Source organism: Buceros rhinoceros, unplaced genomic scaffold (assembly GCF_000710305.1).
Source record: "Buceros rhinoceros silvestris isolate BGI_N320 unplaced genomic scaffold, ASM71030v1 scaffold7919, whole genome shotgun sequence".
Taxonomy (NCBI): domain Eukaryota; kingdom Metazoa; phylum Chordata; class Aves; order Bucerotiformes; family Bucerotidae; genus Buceros; species Buceros rhinoceros.
Genome location: NW_010433196.1, coordinates 9569 through 35717, shown reverse-complemented (window position 1 = coordinate 35717; position 26149 = coordinate 9569). Strand labels below are relative to the sequence as shown.

The window sequence follows — 26149 nt, the reverse complement described above, 5'->3', positions numbered from 1 at the left end:
TTATATTGAATGCCACCAATCATCCCTGCATTCAAACATCTTTCTGTTTGCTCTAAGTATTTATTTTCTTTATACATCTCTGACATAGGGCAATCAGAATAGTATCTCATGAGTAGAATGGGCAGGCACACAAACCTCAAATCAAATTCAGGAAGAGACATACTGCCAGCCTGTGGAAGTAAGATTGGAACTAGTAGTTAAGTCTAATTTAATAATATCGGATGTCAGGAACCGACATAAGCTTGCAAACACAACTTTAATAAAAGGTCTACATTTGCAGTTCGATATTTTAAATTGTTAGCTGCACTTCAAAATGGTCAGTCACTTAACTGTACCATTGACGAGCCACTGTAGGTATCGGATATAAGGAAATGTCAGAAATGTGATAAACAACCAAGAAGGTGACAAGCAGATGGAGGGCACATGTAAATAAAAATAGTATTTACTTAAGTAAATACAAAAATTTAGTAACAGTCCAGTAAAATTAGTGTAAGAAGTTTCAAAAATGTTCAGGCCTCAATATTCATTATTTAGAAAAGGATTTACCTTAGTATGTGAGGTATTTTCACTGACTGAAAGGTATCGGTATCAGAAAAGGTAATTTTACAAACTGAGAGCAACAGATTAACCCAACAAAAAAACCTGGAATTCAGGCATATGAGGGAGTTTAATAATGCATTTTTATTACAAAGAGAAGTTGCCTAATCTGAAAAATGATTATTAAAGGAGTATACGTAGAAAAGGGCTTTCAAAAAAAGAAAAGCAGAGAAAGAATGTGGATGATTAGATGTTGCAGAATAAAGATTCAACTCTGCATCCTTTTAAGCTTCTACTCCTGCATGTCCATACCCTCAGGCCATTACCAGCGCTAGTATTTGGGAGATCCCAGAAGAAAGCGAGGAGCCTGTAGCACCTCCTTACCTACTCAGGCAGAACAGAACGGTAAAGCTAATACTGACGCTGGTAGCGGCACTTCCATTCCAGACACCAGAGCAGAGTCCCCCTTCTCCACGGCTGTCAGTGCAGCACCCGTGAAAAATCTCTGTAAAAACCTCACGCGCACAGCCCTGCAATCTGTGCTGCTAGCTGCAAGGATCTCATTATGCAGATGTGCTGGCCCAAAGCCAAACGCCTCCGTTCCTTTTAGAAGTATGGGTGCACAGTTTAATTGCTCCTCTTAAACTGCCTATTTCTATAAAATATTTCTGCTTTATTTTGGTCGCATCGGCTAATGAGACCTAATGCAGCAATGGCTAATGAGATCTAACATGTAATTACACTAAAGACCAGGTGGTCCAGCCATTGGTTGATCAAACTCCTCTTTCAAAACCTTATTTGCAACACAGCAATTATGTTTTGCTGCTTAAACATATGAACTATATTGATAATTTATGGTTCCCACTTTTAAAAATGGTTTTACATATAAATTATTTTAGGTCCAAAAAGGTTTAATACTGTGTATTTAAGGAGGTTGTGCGAGGACAAAGAGAAGCATCGGTGAGGTTCTTCTACCTTTGCATTACAGACTGGAAGTATCTACCGCACCAGAAAGGCTTTCCAGGAAGAGTTCCAGGAAGGTGCTTTTTTGCCTGGTTGTGAGCAGGGGGAGGTGTCAGCTTTGTTAAGAAAACCAGAATTTACTCTGAGGAAACACAGTGAAGGGGTAGATACAGCAGTAAAAATATGCAGAAATTCCACACAGTGTTGGGAGAAAAGCAGAGAGAAAACATGGCACCACCAGCTACCCAAGCTGCAGCTCACTCAGATACAGCTTTTGCTTCCAGTGTCAAAGCACACGCATTCCGTATCACCGGTTTGAACTCTAAGAAGTTTTATCCACTCTGCCGTTTTATACCTGTTACATGTACTGAAACCAGTAAGGTATTTCACATCATGTAGTTACTGATACAATTTCTCCAGTCCTTTTTAATTGCAAAACCCAATTTCCTATAAAATTACATTCAGGAAGTTAAGCCGCTTTGTCTTAATATGTTTTTGTCTTATAAATAATCACGCAATCTTCTCTTACTGACATCAACAAGAGTCTTCAGGAAATACACTCGCCAGAAGCTGCGTGTGCCTATTGTTTTTAAAAAGCACGCACTGACGGTCCTAAAGCTGTTCAGCTGAAGTGTGCCTCCTTTGTTATTCCCTGTTCAAGTCAGAGCTAGGCAAGTCTCTGCACCAAAAACACAAGCTTTTCATGAAGAAAGAATGGCACAGCCATCCTGCAGACAAGATTCGAGTGTGATGGAACAGCGGGAATTAGAAATTTTGATGAGCTGAAAACATCCGAGAGTAAAGAGGCCAAGAGCCATCTGTTGCTGTATCTCCCCACCATCCTAAGGTCCAAATGAAATCACAGATTTCCACTGCACATTTAGCAAGGACCATTAATCCCCAACATTCTAGCTTTTATGGGAGTGCCGCAACAGTATTTTTCTGAGAAGCAGTTTTAAATATTTATTTTCATGGTTTTTTGTATACTCTGACTCTAAAAGCATTACTACAACTGCGGTTAGGTTCTGCTTTGGCTATGTCATGAAAGGCCGCTTAACTATGTGTTACTGAAACACATTACAGGTAAATTTTGACAACCAAGTATTTTTATTGCAGAAAATATCTGTGTTTATAGTGTCAACTTCCAAACCTAGAATTAAACATGCTGGCATACCTGCAATTTTGAATGTCGATTTTTCAGGGCAATTTGTTGGGGTTTTTTGTTTTGTTTGATGTTGGTTTTGTTTTGGGGTTTTGTTTGTTTGTTTTCTTAAAAAAAACCCACACATCAGAAGTACTGATTATTTTTTTACTTTCTTTCACTTCCAGTTCTACACTTGTAATCACGATCTACATTTTATGTGTATACACACATACACAAACACACACACAACCCACCTTACTTTTAGGTAACTGGCTCTTTTTCAAAGGAATCACTGACATTTTTAAGCTATTTTTTAAAAGGTCGATCTTAAAACCACAGTTTTTCAGAACCTCATTCTCTTCTTCTAAAGACTCTGTGGCAGTATATCCTCTACCATGTTATTTTGCTTCAAGTACCACCTTCTGCCTTTCAATAAATTTTGTATTGATTTCGTATTTTAAACACAACTCGTCATTATTAAGAACTGTCTCTAACAATTGCTCAGCAGAGACTACTTTCTGTTTACTGCATACTGATGAACTGCTATGGAATAGAGTAAGAGGAGAAGCTTTTTTTCTTACACCTCATACTTCGGACTTTAAAACCGTTTTGAAAAGATGCATACACTTCTACGTCATTTATCGACCCCCATGAACTAAGTCTAGATTCACCCAATTTTGTATCGCGTCAATATACTTTTTGATTAAAAAAAATAAACACAATTAAGTCAGTTTGTAGCAATACAAGAGCAAAGTGTTTTTCCTTTAGCAGATTTCACTCTAATTCCTACACAGGGACCATATTAAAGAAAGTACGAGAAAAGATGGAAAAAATTCTGAAAATAATTCAAAAGGCAAAGCACACGAACAATGCACATCATAAATGATTTAGAATCATCATAAAGAACACTTTCTACATGCAGATTAAAATATAAAAGCGGCTATACTGCATCAAACCAAAGCCCAACACGCCTTCTCCAGCAGGAGCCAAAAGTGAATGCTTGATGAAGAGTACGAAAAGAAAGGATGCCTCCAAGACTTTGTGACCCAGCAGTTAAGAGCCAGGCATCATTCCTGTACAATCCTCAAGGGAATTATTTTTTAATGGACCTGTCCAGTCTCTCCTTGTATCTACTTGAGCCCTCCGCATCCACAACCTGGAGCAACCATTCTGTGAAGAATCACCTTTTTTCCACTTGTTTTCAACCTGCCTTTCCAGCTTGGACTAGGTGATCGTTGCTGGACTAGATGATCATTGTAGGTCCCTTCCAATTGAAATATCCTCTATTCTGCCCCTTTATTCATTTAAATTTTACCTCCTAATTTTTTGTACCTCAAAAAGACCCACTACATATGATGTGCCTCAAAGGAGTTCTAATATTCCAGATATATTTTGTTAAGTAAAAATACAGAATAAAAGCATAAATTACATCAGTTATTGACTGGTACTGACAATGGCAGAGGTAACTTCCTCATAAGCAATGCTCTTATATCAAGAGTTGTACAAAAGTACAAACTGCATTTAGAGGTAAACCATGAGCACATGTAAGTTATTTTTTAAATGCTGAGTCTCCACAATCTTCTGCTGTCTCCTTATATTCAATAACTGTTCGTTTTCATCACTTATCCTAACTCAGAAACTCTATGGTACTGCAGTCTTCTCGTACAGTTCACTAGGGCTCAAAGTGCAACTCGGCTTTTCTCAAAATGCCCACGACAAGTTAGACATAATTATCTGGACACAAGCATCACTTGATTCTATCACAAATGAAATTAAAATATTTAGTTCAGTGTTAGTCACTTCATACAGCCCAAAAGTCTCTTTTACATATTCACCCAAGTTTTCTTCTTTCTGTAGACTCTGAAGGTTGCCTCCTGCTCAACTGTAAAGAGAAAGCAACCACAGCCTACCTTTTAACTCAACCTTTTAAAAAGGGTCTTCGCATGTGCATTCATTGTAGTCGTATAGACGTGACTCAGTATTGAAGCGCAACAGCCATTAAGGCCCCAGATTTCACTGAACAGATCGTTTAACTGTAATCCTACAAGAATTTATAAGACTACACACTTAAGGCAACCTGCAGTGAACAACAGCGGGGTTCTACCCAAGCTGAGAGATCCACACGGAGTGCAACAGACACCACTCAGGCAAGCTCAGGCATCCTGCCTCTCTCACTGGAGCTGACCACGCAAAACCAGTTGAGAAACCTCACCAAGTGTTTTCCACTTGGTGGTTTTAGTCACAGCCTTTCCATTTACGTCGGACACACACAGAGTCTCTGCCCCTAAAGAGAGCTGTCTAATCCAATGCACCCCAAGCCAGGCACGTTCAGCATCTGGAACGCTTCATCTGTTGTTCCAATCACTAGAAATACTAGGATCAAAACATTTAATGGTACTAACACATAAAATAAGCTGAGATGCGCTCAAAGATATCAGATGTCGACTTATCTAGAGGTGCGAAGAGAAGAAACATGAATGAATCTACCTTTTACTCCCAGTTACCCTCCTGCCTAGTCTGGTGTTCTGTTTCACCAAGCCTTGTCGCTGAGGAGTTCTCCCAACTCATGGCAGCCTGATACGTGGTGGTGTCCTCTCGCAGCCCTTCTGCTCACTGTAGAGCAGGAAACTTGTACCTTCTTGACTGCATATTCAGGCATTAAGCCTGATAATAACAATGTTCTCAGCTCTTCTCACAACTAACTCGGAAAATACTCACAACAGCACACCAGTTCAGAGGCTATTAAAAACACCTATCTTCTATTTAGGTTTCATATATATAAGTGTGTGTATATATATAAAAAATGTATTTGTATTTATTCATAGACATAGATACTTAAGTTCAAAAATCGCTACAGGAAAGAAATAGGTAAAAGTGGGATTGAGAAATTAAGTATTTAAGATAACGTGAAAGTGATGAGGGGGAAAAAAGTAGCGTGGGAAAAAGCAATCAATACCGCCAAACAACACTCCCTAGTTCTTTTCATGGAGTACCAAAAAAGCAAGGTAACAAGGAAGGTATATGCCTTCAAAAGGAATGTATATATAAACTAACCTCTTCAAATGTATATGAAAACAAATCTCTTCCAAAAAACCCACATGAATTTTATTGAGAAATTCATCTCTTAATTCAGGCAAAATAATTCCATTTATAAAGCTACTCAACAGCCATGAACAGCTTACGAATAACTCCAGTAATAAATTTCTATTTTTGCTGCACTTTGCAGACATAGAAGGCTAGCAGTTGCAAACAAATCAAATGTTAAGCAAAATAAGGGCTGATAGTGCATAAAAGAAATGTTTCAGTTCTGCTGAAAACATGGTTTAAAGACCAAGTTAATTTTTTTCTCCAATATCAAGAAAACTCAAACATGTTTTAGCCTGTGCTAAAGTTTAATCTGGAATACCTTTGTACACAGAAAACCTACAGCATTATTATTTGTAGGTGTTCATGTAATAGAAACATCACACTAACTACCCAAGAACAAAGAAAAGAAAAACAAAGAAAATAACAACAATCCTCTTCTTCAAGGCAAATTTTTGCTATGAAATTACCCAAGTGGCCTTACTCAGGATGTAGTTATGGACTTTTCTTTTTTCTGGCTTCTTTCAGCTGAAAAATCTCTGCTTACAACACCTAAACGCATCACAAACAGCAGGTCTTAAAACTACGCATGGCTTTGTCCAAAACGAAAACGAGTTACAAAATGGTGTGACCCGGATCTGTACGCTTGGTGAAATACATCAGCTGATACACGTAAGGTTTTTAAACACCAAACATCGGTATTTGAAAATTGTACTTGCAAACAGCATTTTGGGGGTTGCTTGGGGTAGAATTCTTATCTGAATCAAACAAACTATAAAAGCTCTATTCCTACTTACAAGCAAATAAATAAAACAGGGATTTAAGCCACCACTTTACAGTCTTTCAGTCTGTAGTTTCTTGATCACTTTAAGGCAGAATAAACCAGCCCTGCTGACAACAGAATCGACCCTGCCCTCTGCGCAAAGCCCCGTGCCCACGTACGCCTCCATACACTAGCATGAGTCTTCGCTCAGTCACACAGTGAACTGAATTGGGAAATTGATCCATGTTCAATTAAACAAGAAGAAAAAAAAATCCTTCCTAGGGAGATGCTTTCAGAATTGCCTTCACTGCTTCCTGATTTGTTTCCCCACTTCTCCCAACAAAAGTGAAAATCAAGCAAAGCCACGTTTCGGTACCTTTCAGCATGACTTTGGCTATGATGCTCCAAGGAACCAAAGAAAGACCTGCCTGGAATAAAACACTTCATGTTTGTTATCGGTAGCAGAGGCAAATCTATCAAACTTTGTGATCAGGGACCACGGAAAGTCCAAAACAGCAGGACTGTCAACAGTTCTGGTTTTCACAAACTAAAGACTGTTTCTGCAAGACAAATGGACTTTCAACATAAAAATAAGCATTCTGAGATGCACACATCTAAAAACCCAACTCCTAAGGACGGAATTGTGTAAGAAGCTCATCCCGAGCTTCAGAGAAAGCCAACATGCTGCTGCCAACGGTAGACATTTTGCATCCAAGACACTTCAGAGAGGAAAGAGCCCTGTTTTTAAATCCTGTCAATTTTCCACAGAAGCTTGTACCAATCACAACACTACGGTGGTCAACGGGCACTTGGCCAAGCTCTCACAGCAGAGGAATTAAAACGAGAAGGCAGACATGGGGTATTCACAACTTTTCCCACCATGTTTAAAGGGAATGCAAGACAAGAAGGGGACATGCCCTGTAAGTCCCCACTTTGAGTAAATAAGCACACCAGAGCACAAAACCATATAAGGACAGGCACACAAAAGATAAAATCATAATTGTCTCACAGCATATTCATGAACAGAAATCACTAATTCAATTCCTTCGAGGCTTTAGGACAGCAAGATGGTACTGCCAATCTAGCAGAGACTACAATACACCTTCCTTTTCCAGTAAGGCTCCTCCTGGACTACTCATGCGTTTTTCAGATGCCAGAGCAGAGATACATCAGGACCCATGTCAGGCCAGAAGGATGCAAAGTATTTCCTTGTCAGTTTATCCTTCTGAATCCCTAAGCTGTTGCATTGCTGAGCTTGGCATTTCTACGTTAGGGAGGAATCTCCCTGTTGCAGAGCAGCCTACCTCTTGGTAAAAGCACAGGCCGTGAGATCAACTGTCCTCAGGATGAACAGACATGGAAAGAGAGGTCTCATGCTAAAGAAGTTTTCCCTTTTTATTTTAATTATTTTTCCTTTCTGAAAATTCAGGTAGTATTTACATGTGGTACTTTTACAATGACTACATGCTGTGGTTTTAAAAATCCTTTAACTAAACACTAAGATAAAAATCAGACTACAGTTAAGACTAAGGCTGACCAAAATGTCTAACTCAGTTTCTAAGGAACAGGTCTTTACCAACAATTCTGAGTGCCATTCATAACATGCTCTCTACTTTTCCAGTTTTAAAACCTGAAGGGGTTTTTTCCTGTGTAATTACACAACTCCAATCTGCTTTATTCACGGGGTTTTTTTGTATATATACGAGGAAAGAGCCTAAGAATTGTACTGCAATGAAGCGAAGTCTACATACACAGAGCTTCTGTAATCTCAAATTCTTGTGAATTCAAGGTCTGAGACTTTACACTCTAATACAGTTGTCACGATGTAGTCTGCAAAAGGCCACACATCAACTTCCAGTTCAGTCTGTCTTCTAAAGACTGGAGAAATACTAGTCAATGTATGAGGTCTGAGATGAATCTTTTCAAAAAAATTATTGGTGGCTTTTCAAACTCAGCTGACCTGCAACTGCATTTGCAGTGTGGAATTGGGGTCAAACTGAACAAGAACGCTAGTTTTTGCCTAAAAGTCTCCTCTCCATCATGAGGACAGATCTCATAAATGAAGATATTGACCCTGTTTCCTTGTGACTGTATCAAAGTTCGTATGCCATAAGATTACTGTCCATTTCATGACACCACCCTTTAATAAGAACGCTACTTGAAGTGCCAGCTTCTGAGACATCAGAGTTATGTAACGGTCAACAATGTGGCACATATCACTTTTATTTTTAATGGAAGATATATGTCATTGCTGAGAAAAGTCTACCAATCAAAAAAAAATATCCTATGGATGTTGCTATAATGGAGAAAATTTTGTTTACCACCAAACAGTACAATTCCATTTGAACAGTAACTTACCTGAAGTCACACCTTGTAATTTTCCTAAGTACATTTCATGTTCTCTGTAATTCAGCTGCTACCTGCATTATACCATTGTGCTAGCAAAAAGAAAAGAGTATTTTCCTCTTACCTCTCTGCCAGACTTTGCTGGAATCTGCCCTTGAGTCTCTCGTAGTTTGCGAGCGTTGTCAAGTTCTTCTTGAAGTTTTGAAGCTAACTCCTTCAAAGAAAAGGGTAGTACTCCATTAGTTCAACCAGTTTAAAGTTGAATTAACTACACATTCCATTTCTTCATATTTTGATACATTTTTTTAAACTCTAATGACACAAAAGACTAAAGAAAACACATCAATATAATTCACATATCCTTTACTGGAGATAAAATTTTTAAAATTGTTAGGAACAGAGACATCTAAAGTATAGAAACATATATTGTCATTAAAATACCCAAAAAACTATGCTTAAACATTATTCAGTTATACTAATAAATGCTCTGTGTAGCTAAGCATAGATACTACTTTATGTAGAGGAAGCCTGAAGGCATCAACCTTTCCAGGTTATGCTACATATGTTTTGATTTATTTTTATATATATACACACACACATGTGCAATGGGTCCAGGGAAATATCTGTCAGACAATTTTGCTATGCAGTTTCACATCTCTCTACACCACATGTCCATTTTGGCACCCAAGTCCTTACTTTGGGTAGTAAAATGGACAGGAGTTGGAAAATTAGAACTATTTACAGTCTTCTGTAAATTATTTTTGATGCTCCTGCTCTCTCCACCATCTGTTTATTTAATAGTCAAGCATTTTCGAATATCCTGGTTTGCTATGAATTGCCAGGTGGCATCCTGTTAACCCGTAAAAAATACAACCAGCTACACTCCGACCACTTTGCCAGTTTCACTGATCCGACTCCAACAATCACACCTGTATTTCCCACCCCAAAATCAAGCCATTTGATCGAGATGCAAGTCAGCAACAAAAATAGATTCAGAATTCATTTGTCCCACATGGTCAAACTTGAGCTCTGGCCACCAGGACATGTTGTTACACAACCATCTGTTCTGGCATGTGGGGATGAACTCTTTAAACAAGCTGATTTTCAGTCTGATCAGAGAAAGTCCAGGAAAAAATATTTAAAGAGCAACAAGGCAAAGATTAGTTATTTTATTATTTACACTGTGGTGTTTTATTTTTTTGGTTTTTTTTTTAACTAGGCTAATTCAGAGCACATATACAAAAAAAATACATACATAAAATTAACAGTACAATTGTAATGTTGGCTTCTGCTACATTATTTTGGTCAAAACAAAATGGTAGAGTAATAAGAATCACTCTCCCCACAGATCATCTCTGTATTTTTATTCAAATTACTCGTATTCGGTTATTGTCAGGTTGAAAACACCTACACTTGTACCCAAACTTTTATTTGAATGATGCTACTGAAGCTGAGCAGTTAAAAACCAAAAAGTTTACAAATTTTTGCCGTTCTCCACGAGAGTGTTTGGAAAACTTTCCCCTCCCCAGTACCTTATAGCAGATAGTGTATAGACAGCTTCAATCATTTTCCCCTGTCAGAAAAAGTCTTAAAATAATATCTTAAGTGACTAACACCAGTCGCTCACAAACCTATCATATAATTACACTCATAAGCATATTTTTATCTCACTAGTGTATTTTTTGTGTATTAACTAGGAAAATCACAGATTAAAACATGAAGTAATCTATTTAATTTTTAAGTCATCATATCTTAGTAGAAAATACATTGCTTGAAGTGAATTTTAATTCACTTTCGGAGCTGATAAGATTTCAAATGGATTGTTTTTCTAGAAAAGGTATATTTGTTCAAATTTTATAAAAATATATACACACATTTATAAAAATATATACACATACCTGTCTCTAAAGTCTGTGGAAAAAGAATTAATAACATAAAATTGTTATGCAAAGAACATATTTATAAAATGGACATTTTCTCCTAATAAAATTTAATTATGTGATGGGGGTTGACAAAGACCATCACCGTGTCCTAATCCAGCAATAAATTCATACGCCAAACATCCTAATATTTCCCACAAATCAAAAAATCAATGGCTCTCAGGAAATACCGATTTGGCACTTGAAGTCGTAACACGTCTTATTTATTACTTCTTATGATGCAGGTTTTGGTGCAAATACGCCGTCACAAGAGGCAAGGTAAACAGATGCACTAACAATTAAGTTTTTCAAAAATACAAAAGGCCATAGTGATAGGGTTCACTTCTAGAAGTTATTTTATTACATCCTTTGAAAAATTTTAGCAATACTTCCTTAAGAGCCGCTATTCAGAGCAAACACTTGCAAAACAAAGCTTGAAAACTAACAGACTATGACCTGGCTATAATCGACTTCCAGGCAGCAATTACCTCACTATAGCCATACTTAAATGCAATTTAAAAAAAGAAAAGAAAAAAATCTATTTTCAGAGTTTGGAGTGTTCCAAATGAGTGAGTTCATCCTTTGGGTCACTGGCTGAAACGAGCCTCCTAGAGCAACGCTAAAGGTGCAGCTGTGTCTCAGCTCCCCAGGGCCAGCCTCCTGCAGGGCAGACATTCTGTGGAGCTGATCACAGACCATTACGTAGCTGTTCTCATCGCAGAGCTGGATGCAGGGGCCTGGGCGGTTCCTTTCAGGTTTGTATTTCCATATGATAATCAATAAGTATGCTTAAACAGCCGAGCTATGGACCACAAGCCTCTGCTTGTGAAGAAGCTGATGGAATTAGAGAAGCCCCAAACACTGTCTACCTTGTAGCATAGGCTGGGAGCTTGGTAGTGTCCTCCTGTTCCCTGCTTAATAAGAAGCAATTAATCCTATAAAAAAAGGCAGAAAAAAACTGGGTTTGGATATGCTGCCTCGCATACGAAGCCTGGGGACCGGAACCCTCCATTCTAGTCTATGAACCATTACATTTAAAGCAGAAGTTACAGTAAAAGCTTATCTTCAAATCCTACCTCATCAAATTTTGTAGAATCGACCCTTTTTTTCCTTACAACTAAATCACTGTGAGCTTTAAAGAAAGACAGCAGTAAATTTAGACTTAGCATAAGCACTACTTAGCAATGACTAAAACATCAGTGTGTTATCAACATTATTCTCATACTCAATTCAAAACATAGCACCGTAGTAGCTACTAGAAGAAAATTAACTCCATCCCAGGCAAACTCAGGACATTGACAATTTTTCAAAGACATTACCATGTCTCCCATGAGTTCTGCTTTCACGATCCTGGCTCCCAGTCTATTCATCTCCTCTTCATTAAGCACTCGAGGTGGCTCATCCTTTGAGGAATATCTGTAAAACACCAGCAGCACTAAATCCACAGAAAAACAATGTCCTATTCACCTGTGTAATTAAGTATTACATCCTTCTGCACTGATTTGTGTGTTCCTATTGTCAAAATAATTGATAACAACATACTATAAAAACAAATTTGCAGTCAGAAATTGCCAAGGATTCTGAAACCACAAATCTTGAATAAAATTTTTGTGAAGTATGTTTTCTTTTACTTTTGAGATCAATTAAAATGAAAAGCACTACGAACATCGTCTCCACATGAAAAAACAGTCAAGAGTCAGTGGCAGGTATAAGCAGGCAAGAAACAAGGAAAAGAGGAGTAGAAAGAGTAATTTAAACCCACTCTGTAATTCTCCTTTCTAGCTTTTCATGCTTTTGCTTCGCAGCTCCAGCAATATCACTCATTTCCCAGTTCTCCTCCTGTACGCCAAATCTCTTCCGTCTCTTGAAGTCCACCTATATGCCCACACTTACCTGCTCACAGAACAGTCTTTGCTTCTCAAGACATTATAGCTGGTACAGTACAGTCGCCACGGAAAATTAACTGGTTCAGTTTTTAAAATATGAAGTCTCCCTAGAGATGGTGCAGATACTAATAAATAGTGTTGTATCTTAATTTTAATATTACAAGGTCAGGGTATGAGTTCTTGTGATAATAATGTATCTAAGAATTATTGCAAAGCCGCAGCAAACAGTTTGGCTGTTTTTCTCTAACCCTAGAAAAGACTAATACTAACTAACTCTAAAAATAAATTATCTAACAAAAAAAGAGACATAAGAATACAATAATAGTATCAGTTCGTGCTATTGAGAGAGAAAAAAACTCACTCACTACTCACTACAGTAGGAATTCTGTAGGAATTGAAGAGCGGGAGAACTTTGAAGATAGCGTCATCTTTAACTACCACATCTCCCCAGTCCAGAGGAAATTACCAAAGTTATTCCTGTCTGCTTTGAAGATGCCCAATCCGAAACCCAAAAAGTCAACAGAAACATTTACATTAACTTCACCAGAAACAGAAGCCCCAAAGATAAAGTTCTCACTTCTCCTTAACCTATATTTTTCAAAACAAGACAGACTATTTCAGTAAAGGGAGCAAGAGGTGTTAATTACTTCATAAATGTTTTTTTTTAAGCAGTGCTGACACTTGCGTAATTGTCTGAACTTTTAGAGACTAGCGACATTGTTTTGAATTGCTTTTTCTCTTGTCTCAAATTAAACTCGGAAGCAGTCACATTATTAAGTGTGATTTTCAGCAAACACTAGCTGGATGGACTTTTCCTCCGGGGAGATCCCTTGGACATCCAATCAGCACTTTTAATTAACCTGTGTCATAACTGCCCAAAAGACTTTGATTTATAGGCTGAAGAAACTCTCTCTGTGTTTTAGAAAGGATAAACTTTCTAAAGGTACATTGTCAGCATGAGAGATGAGGAACTGAACCAGCAACACCCATTAATCCAAGCCTTCACGTCAATGAAGATTTTCTTCTTGTGACTGACTGACACCACTGAAAGAGTAGGTGTATTACAAAACCTCAAACTTGCGCAAGAGAAAAAGAAGAAAGCATCTTAGAAATTTTTCCCAACAGGTAACCACCGCACAAATCCAAATGCAAAATGTTCCAAAAGCCAGAATTTTCCACAAAAGTCCACAAAAAAAGGCAATTCTTCCTGAAGAAAACAAGACGACAGGTCATATGACATCCCAAACACAGAGAAGCTGAGGAGTTAAGAGTCAGCTTAAAATAACTTGGAAATAATTAAATCAATAAGCAGAGGCTACATGGTTTTCCAGACCTAAGTAATCTCCACTTTATGAATAAATCATCTCAGTAATTGTATTGGCTAAGAAATAGAATTAAAATATCAAAGACGAGGCACAACTGGGTTTAACAGTACCAAAACAAAAAACACATGCAAAAAGAAAAATTCAGCTAAATAGTTTCTATGCTTTAGTTCTCTTCTGTGAAGAAAAGAATTACCTCTTCTATCATAATAATTGAATTCTTTGAACTTGAATTAGCAAACCACTTCCGTACACAATCTAGTTTCCCAAAATTTGCAGCTCTATCCAGTTACAATCAGCTTTGCACTTACTACACGTGGTAACCAAAAGCTAAAAGGTACTAATTTTCTACTCGCAATTAAAAAAAAGTGAATCACCATTATTTAACAACAACAAAAAAAACACCAACTGTGAAGGAATAGCTGCTTCTTTAAGATAACAAAAATAAGACAATGGTATCACTAACTTCTACTCAATAATTACACGCTCTACTAGGTCTGGCTGGGATAGAGTTTATATTCTTCATAGTAGCCCTTGTGGAGCCGTGCCTTGGACTTAACCGGTGACAGCGTCGATAACGGCACCAGAGTTTCGGCTCTTGCAGAACAGCCCTTACAGAGCCTCAAGGCTTTCTCTTTTCTCACTCTGCACCCCCAGCAAGAAGGCTGGAGCAAGCGGCTGGAGGGGACACAGCCAGGACAGCCGACCAGAACTGGCCAAACGCAAAACGGCACCGCTGGTGGATCTCGCTTTCTGCTTCTGGCAGGCATGGAGGAAACAAAACTGAGAATGAAAGTAGACTTACTAAAGGTTTGTATGCAATTTACACAGATTATTTGCTGCTAATCAGCGAAGTATTTGGGGTTTTTTTAAAAGTGCATAATATTTAAGATGAAGGATAAGACCACATGTAACTGTATCTTTTTATGTGCATAAAAAAAGAAGCCTCTTAACAGGGTGGGGTTTTTCAGATTTTTTTCTCAGAACTACAGTTCCGAGCGGGTATTTCCATTTTCATGAAGCATGTCCCTGAACCGCAGCACAGGTGCACTCTCCCAGCTCACCACAGCATCCCTCCTTACCTGAATACCTACATTTCCTCATGGAAGCCAGTGCTCTACCCAAGCCAGGCAGAAATCAACTGGATAGTGCAGACCTTGTGCCTGAACAAAGTCATGAACAAACCAGGACTCAAGAGCTGAGGAAGTCTCACAGGCTCCAGCTCAGACTGACCATGAATCATTCTGATCAGAAGTTTACAAAGCGCATTGAAGTGGTAAAGCCCAAGCACTTCAGGGCAGTAACTAGTTGGGCAATCACTAAATTCAAATGTCTAATAACGTAGCATTAAACATGTGATGTATGAGACAAGATTTTTTTCTCGAAGTAACTAAAGTATAAAGATATATTTCTCATTTTCCAGCAAAATAACAGCTAGGCAAATAGTAAAATAAACAATAAAACATGTCATGACAAACATTTATGATTGGGACTTCCCACAGTGCAAACTATTCACGCCAGGACCAGTAACTGGTCCTGCCATGAGGTATATTCAAACTCATGCTTTTTAATTAAATAAATAAATAAATTAGATTAAGTTAACATCACACAAACAATTTGTCTTCCTGCTATCAAGAAAATGTAAATTTCATTGGCTCCTACCAAGTAAAATCTGGAAAAAATAACATAAAGAACTGTGTAGACTAAGCTCCTGTTTCTGATTAGTCATGCAGTACTCTGAGGTACAATTTTTCTTTGCAAATACACAGTGAGGTATCTGCCAGTACTACACGTAGGAAGAGTTATAAATAAAATCAATACTTTTAAAGTACTGTCTCGTTATTAGAATCCAACAGTTAAACATCAGAATTAAATACATAAGCCTGCTATAAGAAGTTTTTCTGCAGATAACTGACCAGGAATATTCAGTTTTTCTAACTTCCCCAAGCAATTAAATAACATCATCCAGACTCCAAACTACTTCCTATTATTGGGAAGATCTGAATGAAAGCATTCATAGTAATAACCACATACTCATATCACTGGAAGACCGAGGGAACTGGTAATACTGGAGAGCAGCTGCCCTTGGGCAGAGCAGCAGCTCGGTTTTCTCCAGCTCACCTTTCTGACCAGCTCTCTGAACTCTCCAGTGACTTTACTAAAGCAAGTCAGGCAAACTGAAATTCCTACCCCGTATTGTTGTTTCCTTTCCCACTCCTATTTATCTTTCCTCTTTTCCACAGAAAACACACTTTTCTATTCAACACCGTCTCCTATTTTTCATATGCCACTATTTCAGCATACAAGTTCATCTCACAGGTGGCAAACCTGTCCCTGCTGTATTAATTATTTTGGGTTTCAGTCAGCATTTTCTACCATTTCAAGTCTGTCTTTTACAAATTCAACAATAATTAGGACACTGTTTTGCGGGTTTTTGGCCTAAGAGGCCAGATTTTACTGCAGTGTGAACTAACATTAGAGAGGAGCAGAAAATAATCTATCATTAGCAATTCTGAAACACGCTGAGGGGACAGGATAAGTAGGGGGTGTACCTTACTTCTAGAGTGGTCCGTTTTAGCTGCCCCTAGCTGGGAGGTTAGTCTCCTCCTAACTAAAGGGATCTGATACGATCAGACCTCACACTCACAAAGACGACAGTTTCAGGTATTCTTTGCCACGAAAAACACAACAAATTCAAGAGAAGTAAAAATGTTTGTAAAATACCTAGCACACGATGTTTTACTGTCACATAATGTTTGCTTCTTCTCAGGAATATCACCTGCGCACTCCGGTGGCGACTTCTCTTTTTCATCACGCAGAGTTCTTTTCCAACTCTTGTCATCAATTTGTTCTCTAGAACCCGATGATTTTTGATCAGATATTAATTTCTCATTGTTCTCTTCTGTGCGTGTTTTGGTCCACAGCGCAGTATCCTCACGAGGCTTCTGGAAACGGCTGCTCAAAGAGCTATGAACCGGCAGTTTGCAAGAGGACTCCTGTGACTTGTCGTCTCTAAGTGCACTGTAAGATGATGAATCATCTTCAGAGGGTTTCAGAAATTTGTGTTTCATGCTGCTGAGAGATGACCTCTTTTCCTGACTTCGTTTTTCATCAGAGCATGATGCTGCTTTGGAGCTGTAACCTCTCAATACTGAGTCTGTGCTACTGTGTCCACACCCTTCGTCTTGTTTGGACATATCTCTTTTGTAACCTTGCTCTTCTTGTGCCCATTCCTTGCCATACTTCTCCCTAGTATGGCCCCCAAACGTGCTCCTGTTTCTATCACCTTCATCTCGTGTCTCCTTTTTCATATGCTGTTCTTTCTTCTCTTTCTCACTTTCTGAATAGTCAGTTTTCTTCCATCTGTCACTTCTGTAATAATTTTCCTTTCTGGATGCAACTTTTTCAGCTTCTTCTAACCGTGACTGAAATACTTCCATTGACTATAAGAAAGAACAAAACCAAGTCATACTGGTTTTAAGATCATGGGATATCATGAAGTTCCTGACAAAGTTTTTCAAGAAAAGCACCATTCTGTGAAAATGAGTCACTGTGCAAAGGGCAAAGCATGAGCCATGGAGTGGACAGGAAGATCAGTACGAACAAGGGAACTTTGAGCCTCGTGTCTACGATGCTGTATTGGGAAGGCTTTCTGATCCCTTCTCTTTCTATTCCCTTTCTGACTTCCATCCCCTGGCTCTGAAGTGCTAACAGCCTCTAGGAACAGGGACCAGGTTCTCAAAAACACCTCCTCCTGGCAAGCTGGAGATTAGGGGCTTGAACTGGGGAGAAAGGCTTCCTCTTCCTTACACATTAACTTCGCATTTATGCTCACCAGATGCTCAGCTTCTGTAGAACCAACAGACATTTCCACTAAAGCATTTTACAGTCTAGTTGAACTATTAAAAATACAGGAGAGTGGGTTCAAAATCATTAGCTTGAAACAGGCTTTGAACCTCTGTCTCTGGCGTTCTGGAACAATACTCTATCCATTAGTATATTATGCAAAATGTGGAATCTTTCCTCTTGAGCTGAATTAAAAGGCAGCAGTTTTTTTTCTTCCTCAGAACATCACATACTGAGGCAAATCAGGCAGGGATCTCTTTCAATCACTACCCTGTACTTCAGGAGACAGTGATTCACGCTGTTTGAGCTCTAGTTTCTTGAGAAAGATTCCTAAAAATAACATTCTTTTCAATCACTGGCACTGAATAATTTCTACCAGTGCTGACCACACTGGTTTCATCACGGGGTGGGGGCAGGATTTAAAGAGTCAATATTGTTATGGCAGACTGTTTCATTAAAAATAAATTTTGAAGACTTTTAAACTCTTCAGAAGCAAGCAGCTTTCTCAATATATCTGGACTGAGCAGATCACCAGTGGCCAGAAGATTCGTATTTGGTAAAATTTGACACAGCTCTCCTAATTATCTTGGCAACTATCACCCACAACATGCATTATTATCCACTATGGGTAGGAGAACAAAATGTATTTTCTAGCGTACATCGTAATTTTGAAAGCACTCAGGTATTCTGTAACTGGGAACATTTCAACCTCCTGATGTAGAAGGTAAGTATTTTAAATTTGCTATAGGATTCTTTATAGTAAAAAATGTTTAACAATAAAGGGGTATCAATGGCTGGGTTGCTTTAAACTCGTCATCATTTGAGAGAAGCTTCAGGGGCTTGCTCATTTTTGCCTCTTTCCTTATGTCTTACAATAAACATTAGGTATTTGTGCCTTTACATGAAAGGCCTTTTCCAAGCATCTATTGATATGAGAAAAAATAATTGATGATCCTTACCCCATATCTCTCAGCTACAATTTCCTCAAAATTTCGCTTCTCTCTCTCAGCCTGCTCCTTCATCCTTCGGTATGATTTTCGTAACCAACTTAATCCAGCATCTTCTACCACTGTAACTAAAGTAGAAACAATGAGAGATCATAGTTTTGTAGCTCAGTAGTTATTTCTATTTAGCCTTACTTCCTCTGTATGTGACATTAAACCTTCACCTAAACTTAGCATGAAAAATTGAAGGAGGGGCAAAAAAAAAATAGAAAGAATATAATAATACAATTGCATGTTTTTATAAGTTAATGCTGGACATACATCAGTAATAGCACTAATTTAATTTAAGCTTCTCCATTTTGTCATAGCACACAAGCAGCAGTTCCTAAGCCAGAAGTGACATATGAGACATTGGGGGGGATTTCATGACATTAAAGAACCTTCTTACGGTTTCCCCTTTTTGTGTCCACTCTTTGGCATACCCCTTACACACAAACAAGTGCATTCCCCTTCTCAGAAGATTAATTGCTCCCCATTTGAGAAGCTAGCAGAGGGCTTAACATTCAGGAGCAGGCTCACTGGTGCCTGTCACCTCGCACAGACCGCAGATCTCTGACTCCTAAAAGTGGGCATGAGGCTAATGGTTTGCAAGACAGACTGTCCACAGGGAACGGCTCCCAGTGAGAAAAGTCAGGGACCCTGCTGTTTCCTGTTGACAGAATACAAGGACCCTCCTTATCACATATTAAATGCTTCATGACATTACAAAAACCATTTTTCTAACTGCTCCTGCTAGAAATAGTCAGGATAACCCTAGGGTAAGGAAAGAAGTGAAAAGGTTACAGAAATAATATTTTTCACAAACTGCATGTGTAATGTAATTCATTTTAATGTGACTCAGACTTCTGTGGATGAATATTTTAAAACTATAATTTGTGTAATGGAATGAAAGGAACCAAATGAGATGGCAACAATTTATCTTGTCTTGGTTAAACTGTGCTTTCCTTTAATTAGTTCAAAATGGAGAGTTTCTGTAAAGATACTGAAGGTCACACCACTCAAGATTAAAAACCAATGAAGAGAAATTCTGCAAAACAAGATGCCATAGTACAAACCCAATATTCACTACTGAATTTTCATCCAAATTTTACTTTATTACATGTTATTCATAGTCCCTTTACATCAATATTAGTAGTAACTTCTTAGCAAGATGAGACCAGAGACCAAAGACAGAAATTTCAGACTACTACTAGAAGTTGCTGGGTACCTTTCTTAACTGAAGCTGCTTCATCCTCCTCCGGTGGCAAACCTGTACCACCGTCTTTCCAATAGGGATTGAGTTCTCTCTCAGCCAGCATGGCCTAAAACAGAAATAATTTTAATGTGTGCATGGTTTGTATTTCCTGGAATATTTGATTCATTTTGTGAGACTTGTGTGGAAGCAGAACAATTTATCCATCACTTGTGCTGTCTAAAGAGAGGCAGAAATAAACGTAACTGTCCATCCTGAGTCAAAGCTCTCGAACGTGTGCTGAGTTGGCACAGAAGTAGTTTTACTGTTTGACTGCACTGCCGGTGTAACAGTAATATGCACTGCTGTTATGAGGGCTTGGTGTTTTACCTCAAGATACTGCTTTTCACCCCCCAAACTAGATTGTTTATTGTGATTCTCTCAACCGACTTCTCTAGAAGCAGGCAAGGAAGTTCACTGGAGAAAAGGCTTGATTAGGTTCTCCAGCACTGACAAAATTTTGAATTTGTCGATGTTATATCATCCACTCAATACCACACTGTATGCATCTGTGGAACACATCGTTTTCGGTGTCAAAGAAGGGGCAGGCATTATGGTGTAGAAAACACAAAAGTATAAACCAGCATGGAGAGCAAGTAGGTGGGTGGAGAGACTATAAAAAAACATTCTTCTAGGATCAAGAACACAGATAAATTGTCATTAATCAGATAATACATGTAAATATTCTGGTGATTTAAGATCTCCACATTAAATGGTCCTTCAACAGATTTGAAAAAATGTTCAGAAAAAAATTAGGAGTAGGGACCAAAAAGATTAATCCCTTCTCAACAGACAACAATCAAAGCACCACATACTACACAAGAACAATGCTCCAGGTCAGCCTAGTTTCTAGCCACAACACAAATAACTAGAAAACCCAACAGGAACAAATGGCCTGCTGTGAGATGCGAGGACAAGAAAATATTAAAAAGTGATCAACAACCGTGTTTTTAGATCAGGCTATAATGCATTTAAGGAGCTGAATTAAGAAACGAAGAGCCAGCTTCATTTCTTCTGTACGCAGACAGAACTAACGCAATGAGAGAAACCCCTTCCCCAGCCAGACCCTGATCCACCCACGTGTTCCTGCACAACTGCAGGATGAAAGGCACAGCCACAGCTCTGGATTCTTTCTTAGGGAAAAACAAGGCTCAGCACCCTAAGCTTTAACACAGAAACTTACGTAAGCTTTTATCAGACAAAACAATGGTGCTCCTTTCACACAGACCACAGGGCAGAAGGTCTGACCAACAGCCTGTCATTGTTACCAGGTAAAACATCTCAGAAGCCCTTCACACACTACCGAACTCAGGACTAACAAAACTGGCTTTCTCCCTACCTAGAAGATAGTTTAAAGGCTTTCCTCCACACGATAAACCCGCTGTACGAACTATTCCCATCCCAAACAGAACAAGTAACTGACCAATTTAATTAAAATCACTATCACACAACGTGCCAGGAATTAGTTTAAAAGCTATACAAAGACTTACCTATTTGAACTTACAAGTCATTGGTTCATTCATCATACAACATTTATTAAGATGCTGAAAAACATTGCTATATTAATTCCTCCTACCTGCTCAAGTTCTTGAGCTTTCTGGCGCTCCAATACTTTTTCTTTCTGTCTTTCACCTTTGACAGCTGCTACTGACGTGGTTTTCAATGACATGAAGTCTAAATTCATCCATTCTTCTCTCTTTAAAATAAACTCAAAGAATCAGTGTTCATACTTCCAACAAAAACATGGCTTAGGTACAAATCAAACCAGTGCAACCACTGACAAATATTGCCTACAATAAACAGTATAGGATTTACTAGCATATGAAATACTTTAAAAGTAAATATTATTTTAAGAACACAAATATTTCAATTTTTTAATATTCATTTACACAAATTTCATGAATGTCCTACTGTAATTTGAAATACATCTTCAGTGTGTTTCAATGTATGTAAGACTCAAGTGAACAGGTGAGCCATATAGCCTGCTTATTATGTGCTTAAACAACTCCTGTACATCTAGACCAATTCCTTTTCATCCTGCTAATTCTGACCTCACGACCTCTTACAGCTCTTCTAGGGTTTACAAAACCTGCAATCAGTGATTACTGTTCATGCCTCCTACCTAGGCACCAACTGCCCCTCAAATTAAACAGAACTCTGTGAACTGTACCCACAATAACAAGGAGAAAACTTCATTTACAAAACCCAAGCCAGACCAAGGACATTTTAAAATTGAGGAATCCTCTCTAAAGAAGAGCAGCATGTGAAAACCTAGATCTACTTACTGCCTTCATACAAACAGAACCTGAAGCCTCAAAAGCAAGCAATGACGTACACATTATGAACAACTCCTGTACAAAAACAAGTATTTGACACACTTCTATGGAAAGTACGGCAACCAAAATGACAAGATTACACCTATTTTGAAAGATGTCCCTGCAGAAGAGTTTTCATATCTTCAGTAGGGTTCAAGTCTGAGTTGTCAGTCCAAACAGATGCTCTATGTCACATTTTCTCTGTTATTTAAAAATTGTATTAGCCAACACACCAGAGTTTCAGAGGTGAAACACAACATTCAACTTCTCAGGTGCCCTCCAAGAAAGAGAAGGAACTGAAAAATAACCCATGTTCAAGAGATTCAATAGTATCTATGCACACATTAGCACGCAGGCGCATGGGACTTGTGGAGGTCATCTGGTCCAACCCTGCTGCTCAAGCAGGGCCCCCTAGAGCCAGCTGCCCAGCACCATGCTCAGACAGCTTGTAAATATCTCCAAGGATGAAGATTCCACAACCTCTCTGCACAATCTGTGCCAGTGCCTGGTCACCCTCACAGTAAAATAGTTTCCTGATGTCCAGACAGAAGCTCCTGTGTTTCACTTTGTGCCTGTTGCCTCTGGTTCTGTCATGGGCTAAAAAGTCTGGCTCCATCTTCTATACAGGCTTCGAATCTGCACTTCAGGGATCATTTTGGTTTTGGTCTTTTATTTTTTTTCAAGCAAGCACTCTGCACTAGTCCAAGCCTGGTCCCATGGAGCATTTCGGGTGCTCTTTGAGAACATATCTTCTAATTTAGTTTAACACAACAGGACATGGACTTACATGCTCCAAGACCACTTCATGACATGAGCCAAAACGTGAAAAGTAGGGATGACCAAGGGATTCCTTTCAAAAGCACACTCTTCACCCAACATTACACAAGCCCAGGGCACACAGTATACAAGAAACACATCGAAAAAAACCTGGTTTTGCAGTAAAAATAATCGTGACATGCATAAGGATTTCTATTTCATCATCTGCAAAATAGGTTTTGTTCAACGTGTCGCAAAAGAGCTGTCAAGCAACCTAAGCACGTTTCACACATGGCCACGCTGAATTCATTTCTGGAGTAGTTATCAGACTGCTCACCTGCAGGGAGGGTTCTTTCACAGCATCTGATTGCTTGTTGACCTTCCAAGCCTCTTCTCTGTTATCTGACTGCGACACGTTTGACTCAACCCATTCAACAGAAGAATCCTAAAAACAGAGTTTAAAGAATAACAACAACACCTTAACACGCTGTTACATGTTGATAAAATGCAAACTTACCAAGTATATTGATAGACAGAATTGATCCTGATTAGCATTACTAATACAATACTGTACTGACAATAAAAATAGAATATTGACACTCCCACAGGAGATCGTTTATGCTAATAAACTTCCAGCGTGAACTAGTGCTACACACTGTGATGTGCTCATGAAGTATAGTGGAATGTTTTGAACATGAAGGAACAATCTCCTAAGATTAGTAAAACCAAAACCAATTGTTTTCATGGCATTATAGAAACAGAATTAAAAAAATCTAAATTCATTACTAAGTTTGTTCTACATTAAAAAGTAAAATCAGTAACATAGTGCAGTATTCAAGCTATCCCTCCTATTTTCATACCCAACTTCCTACATGTGTAAACAACATACTGAGATTTTACGCTTGAAACAAGGAAGACTCCGCTGAACAGAGTTTCTTTGCCATTTACTTGAACGTGTCATGGGAGTAACAAACTTTGGACCGAAGGTATCAGCCAGGACTGTGTTGTACCCTAGGACTCACTGATGTGATCTGAGGTGTTTTGATGACTCCCAGGGGAAATGTGGGACATCTCTACCTTAGGTTATTTCCCACACAGAAAAGCATAGTTGAGCCCCTGGAAAATAAATCTCATTGTATTGCGTGTTCCTTTACTCAATAACAGAGACTTTCTGAAAATAAAAAAAATTTAAAAAAAATCACAGTGCTACCCGACCTGCACCAAAGAGCTGGGAGGATATTTTTCACAAGGGGGCCAGAAAGCAGCTCCCAGATTTCTCAAGCAGTTTCTGTACTGTTTTGCCAGTGTCCCTCAACGTGAAGGCATCTGTTTGCAGATTCAGATGCACAAGTTTGAGCCTTCTTTCAGACCCGGATACAATTCCCATGTTGCTGGGAGTTTCCATGGTTGAATATCCATGGGGAAAAAAAAAAAAAAATCAAAAGTCAAGCATCTGCAATTTTAGACACATCACTCCACCATATACCACTGACAATCTATGATTTTTTTCTGTTCTACCCTAGCATGAGGACTTTTTAAAATTTCTTTCTGCTGAAAAACTATAAATCCCTTCGTTCCTAATGAGTGAACTCAATATTACAAAATTCACAAGGACTCACAGAACAGCATCTTTCAATTGATTAAACATTTGGTATATTAAAAAGACAAACTTCGCCACAGTTTTTCCCAACAGAAAATGATAAGAATGAGTCTTATTTTTTCTAACCACGTGTACCCACAGAGACAAAAATGGTGCAGATTTTAAAAATGTCATTTGAAGCATTTTAGAGTTTCTTACTTACCGAAGAACTATCAAGTAAGTCATCCTTCTTTTCAGATTTTTGTTTCTTATTTTTCTTCTTTTCTTTCTTAGCTTTTTTTGAATGCTTATCCTTTTTCTTTTTCTTCTGCACCGAATGTTCCTACAAACAAATGTTTGTAAATGAGACCCAGTAAATTAAATCACCCACACAGAAGAAAAAACAATCACAACCTACTTACCAAACCACACTGAAAAAGGTAAACACACACAGCTGGCCATAGTTATGTTTTACATCTACTACCCTCCCTCTCTTCTACCGGGGAAGGGGGCAGGGGGTGGGGTGGAAGACACGCCTCACATCCATAATCCACTTTTCTTCCTCCTCTCAGAATCTTTTTCATTGGGACTAAGGCACCGTAACTATACACAGAATATTTTCTACGCTACATTTATTTCAGAATTACGGCATCATCAATACATATCTGTCCTTCGGTGAAATATCTGCACAGATTTCTACACTAAAAGGATGCGATATTCAGAGGTTTCATTAAGGCTTCTCCTGCGAATGACCACAAGCTACGAAGCCTTGGATCCTCCAGATGTCTTCCCACAGGACTACTTTTGTCTAGCAGTGCTTGCTCCTCTGCATTTGGAAGAAATTAAAGCTAGAATTGAATGACAGAAATTTTCCTCTTTGTGAGTAACAGTATTTTCACTTTAAAAAAGCTAGTATTGAAACATAAAGAATTCAGAAATTAGAAGGATTTTAAAGATCATCTTAGCGCCCCCAAAGCCTTCTGTTCCTCTGAACATGCTGTAAAGCTAACACAGCAATTCAGTGATGTACAGCTACGTCACCTTTTCCAGCTGCTCCACACGTTCGTTCACATCAGCAAGCATCCACGTATCTTCACCGCGCAGGTGCTTTAGCAGCTTGTGCCTCTGCTCCTTCTCGTAACTAATTTTGGCCTAAGATGAACAGAGGAGAAAAATAAGCAGGCAGAGTTCAGTAGCTGTTACTTACAGACCCACCTCTGCGAGCCACACTGACACAAGTATACACAACATAGAGAACTTTCCCTTTTAGAGGACTGCAATAACAATACTTCTGGATTACACGTTAAAGGAGAACTTCACCTAAAACATATTAAGCACCCTCCTTCCTCCAGGAGGAAGCTTTGCAGTTCCTCTAGCGCTGATTTCACCCTATCATCCTAAACAAGAGTGACACAAAGACATGCAACTCCCGTTCTTCATTCTGAGATGTCTTC

General features: G+C 38.6%; 1 protein-coding gene across 1 annotated transcript in view; it reads right to left on the bottom strand.

Moving 5' to 3' along the window:
• CWF19L2 (CWF19-like 2, cell cycle control (S. pombe)) overlaps nucleotides 1–25841 on the bottom strand; it is a 64648-nt gene extending 38807 nt beyond the window's left edge. Inside the window, exons 1-9 of the mRNA XM_010144025.1 lie at nucleotides 25737–25841; nucleotides 24919–25038; nucleotides 23454–23561; nucleotides 21622–21741; nucleotides 20022–20115; nucleotides 18770–18885; nucleotides 16689–17407; nucleotides 12076–12172; nucleotides 8962–9051 (exon numbers count right to left, since the gene is read on the bottom strand). Of these exons, the coding sequence (XP_010142327.1) occupies nucleotides 8962–9051; nucleotides 12076–12172; nucleotides 16689–17407; nucleotides 18770–18885; nucleotides 20022–20115; nucleotides 21622–21741; nucleotides 23454–23561; nucleotides 24919–25038; nucleotides 25737–25778 (1506 nt within the window). The 5' untranslated portion in view covers nucleotides 25779–25841. The remainder of the gene's footprint in view (nucleotides 1–8961; nucleotides 9052–12075; nucleotides 12173–16688; nucleotides 17408–18769; nucleotides 18886–20021; nucleotides 20116–21621; nucleotides 21742–23453; nucleotides 23562–24918; nucleotides 25039–25736) is intronic.
• Nucleotides 25842–26149: the final 308 nt, after the last annotated feature.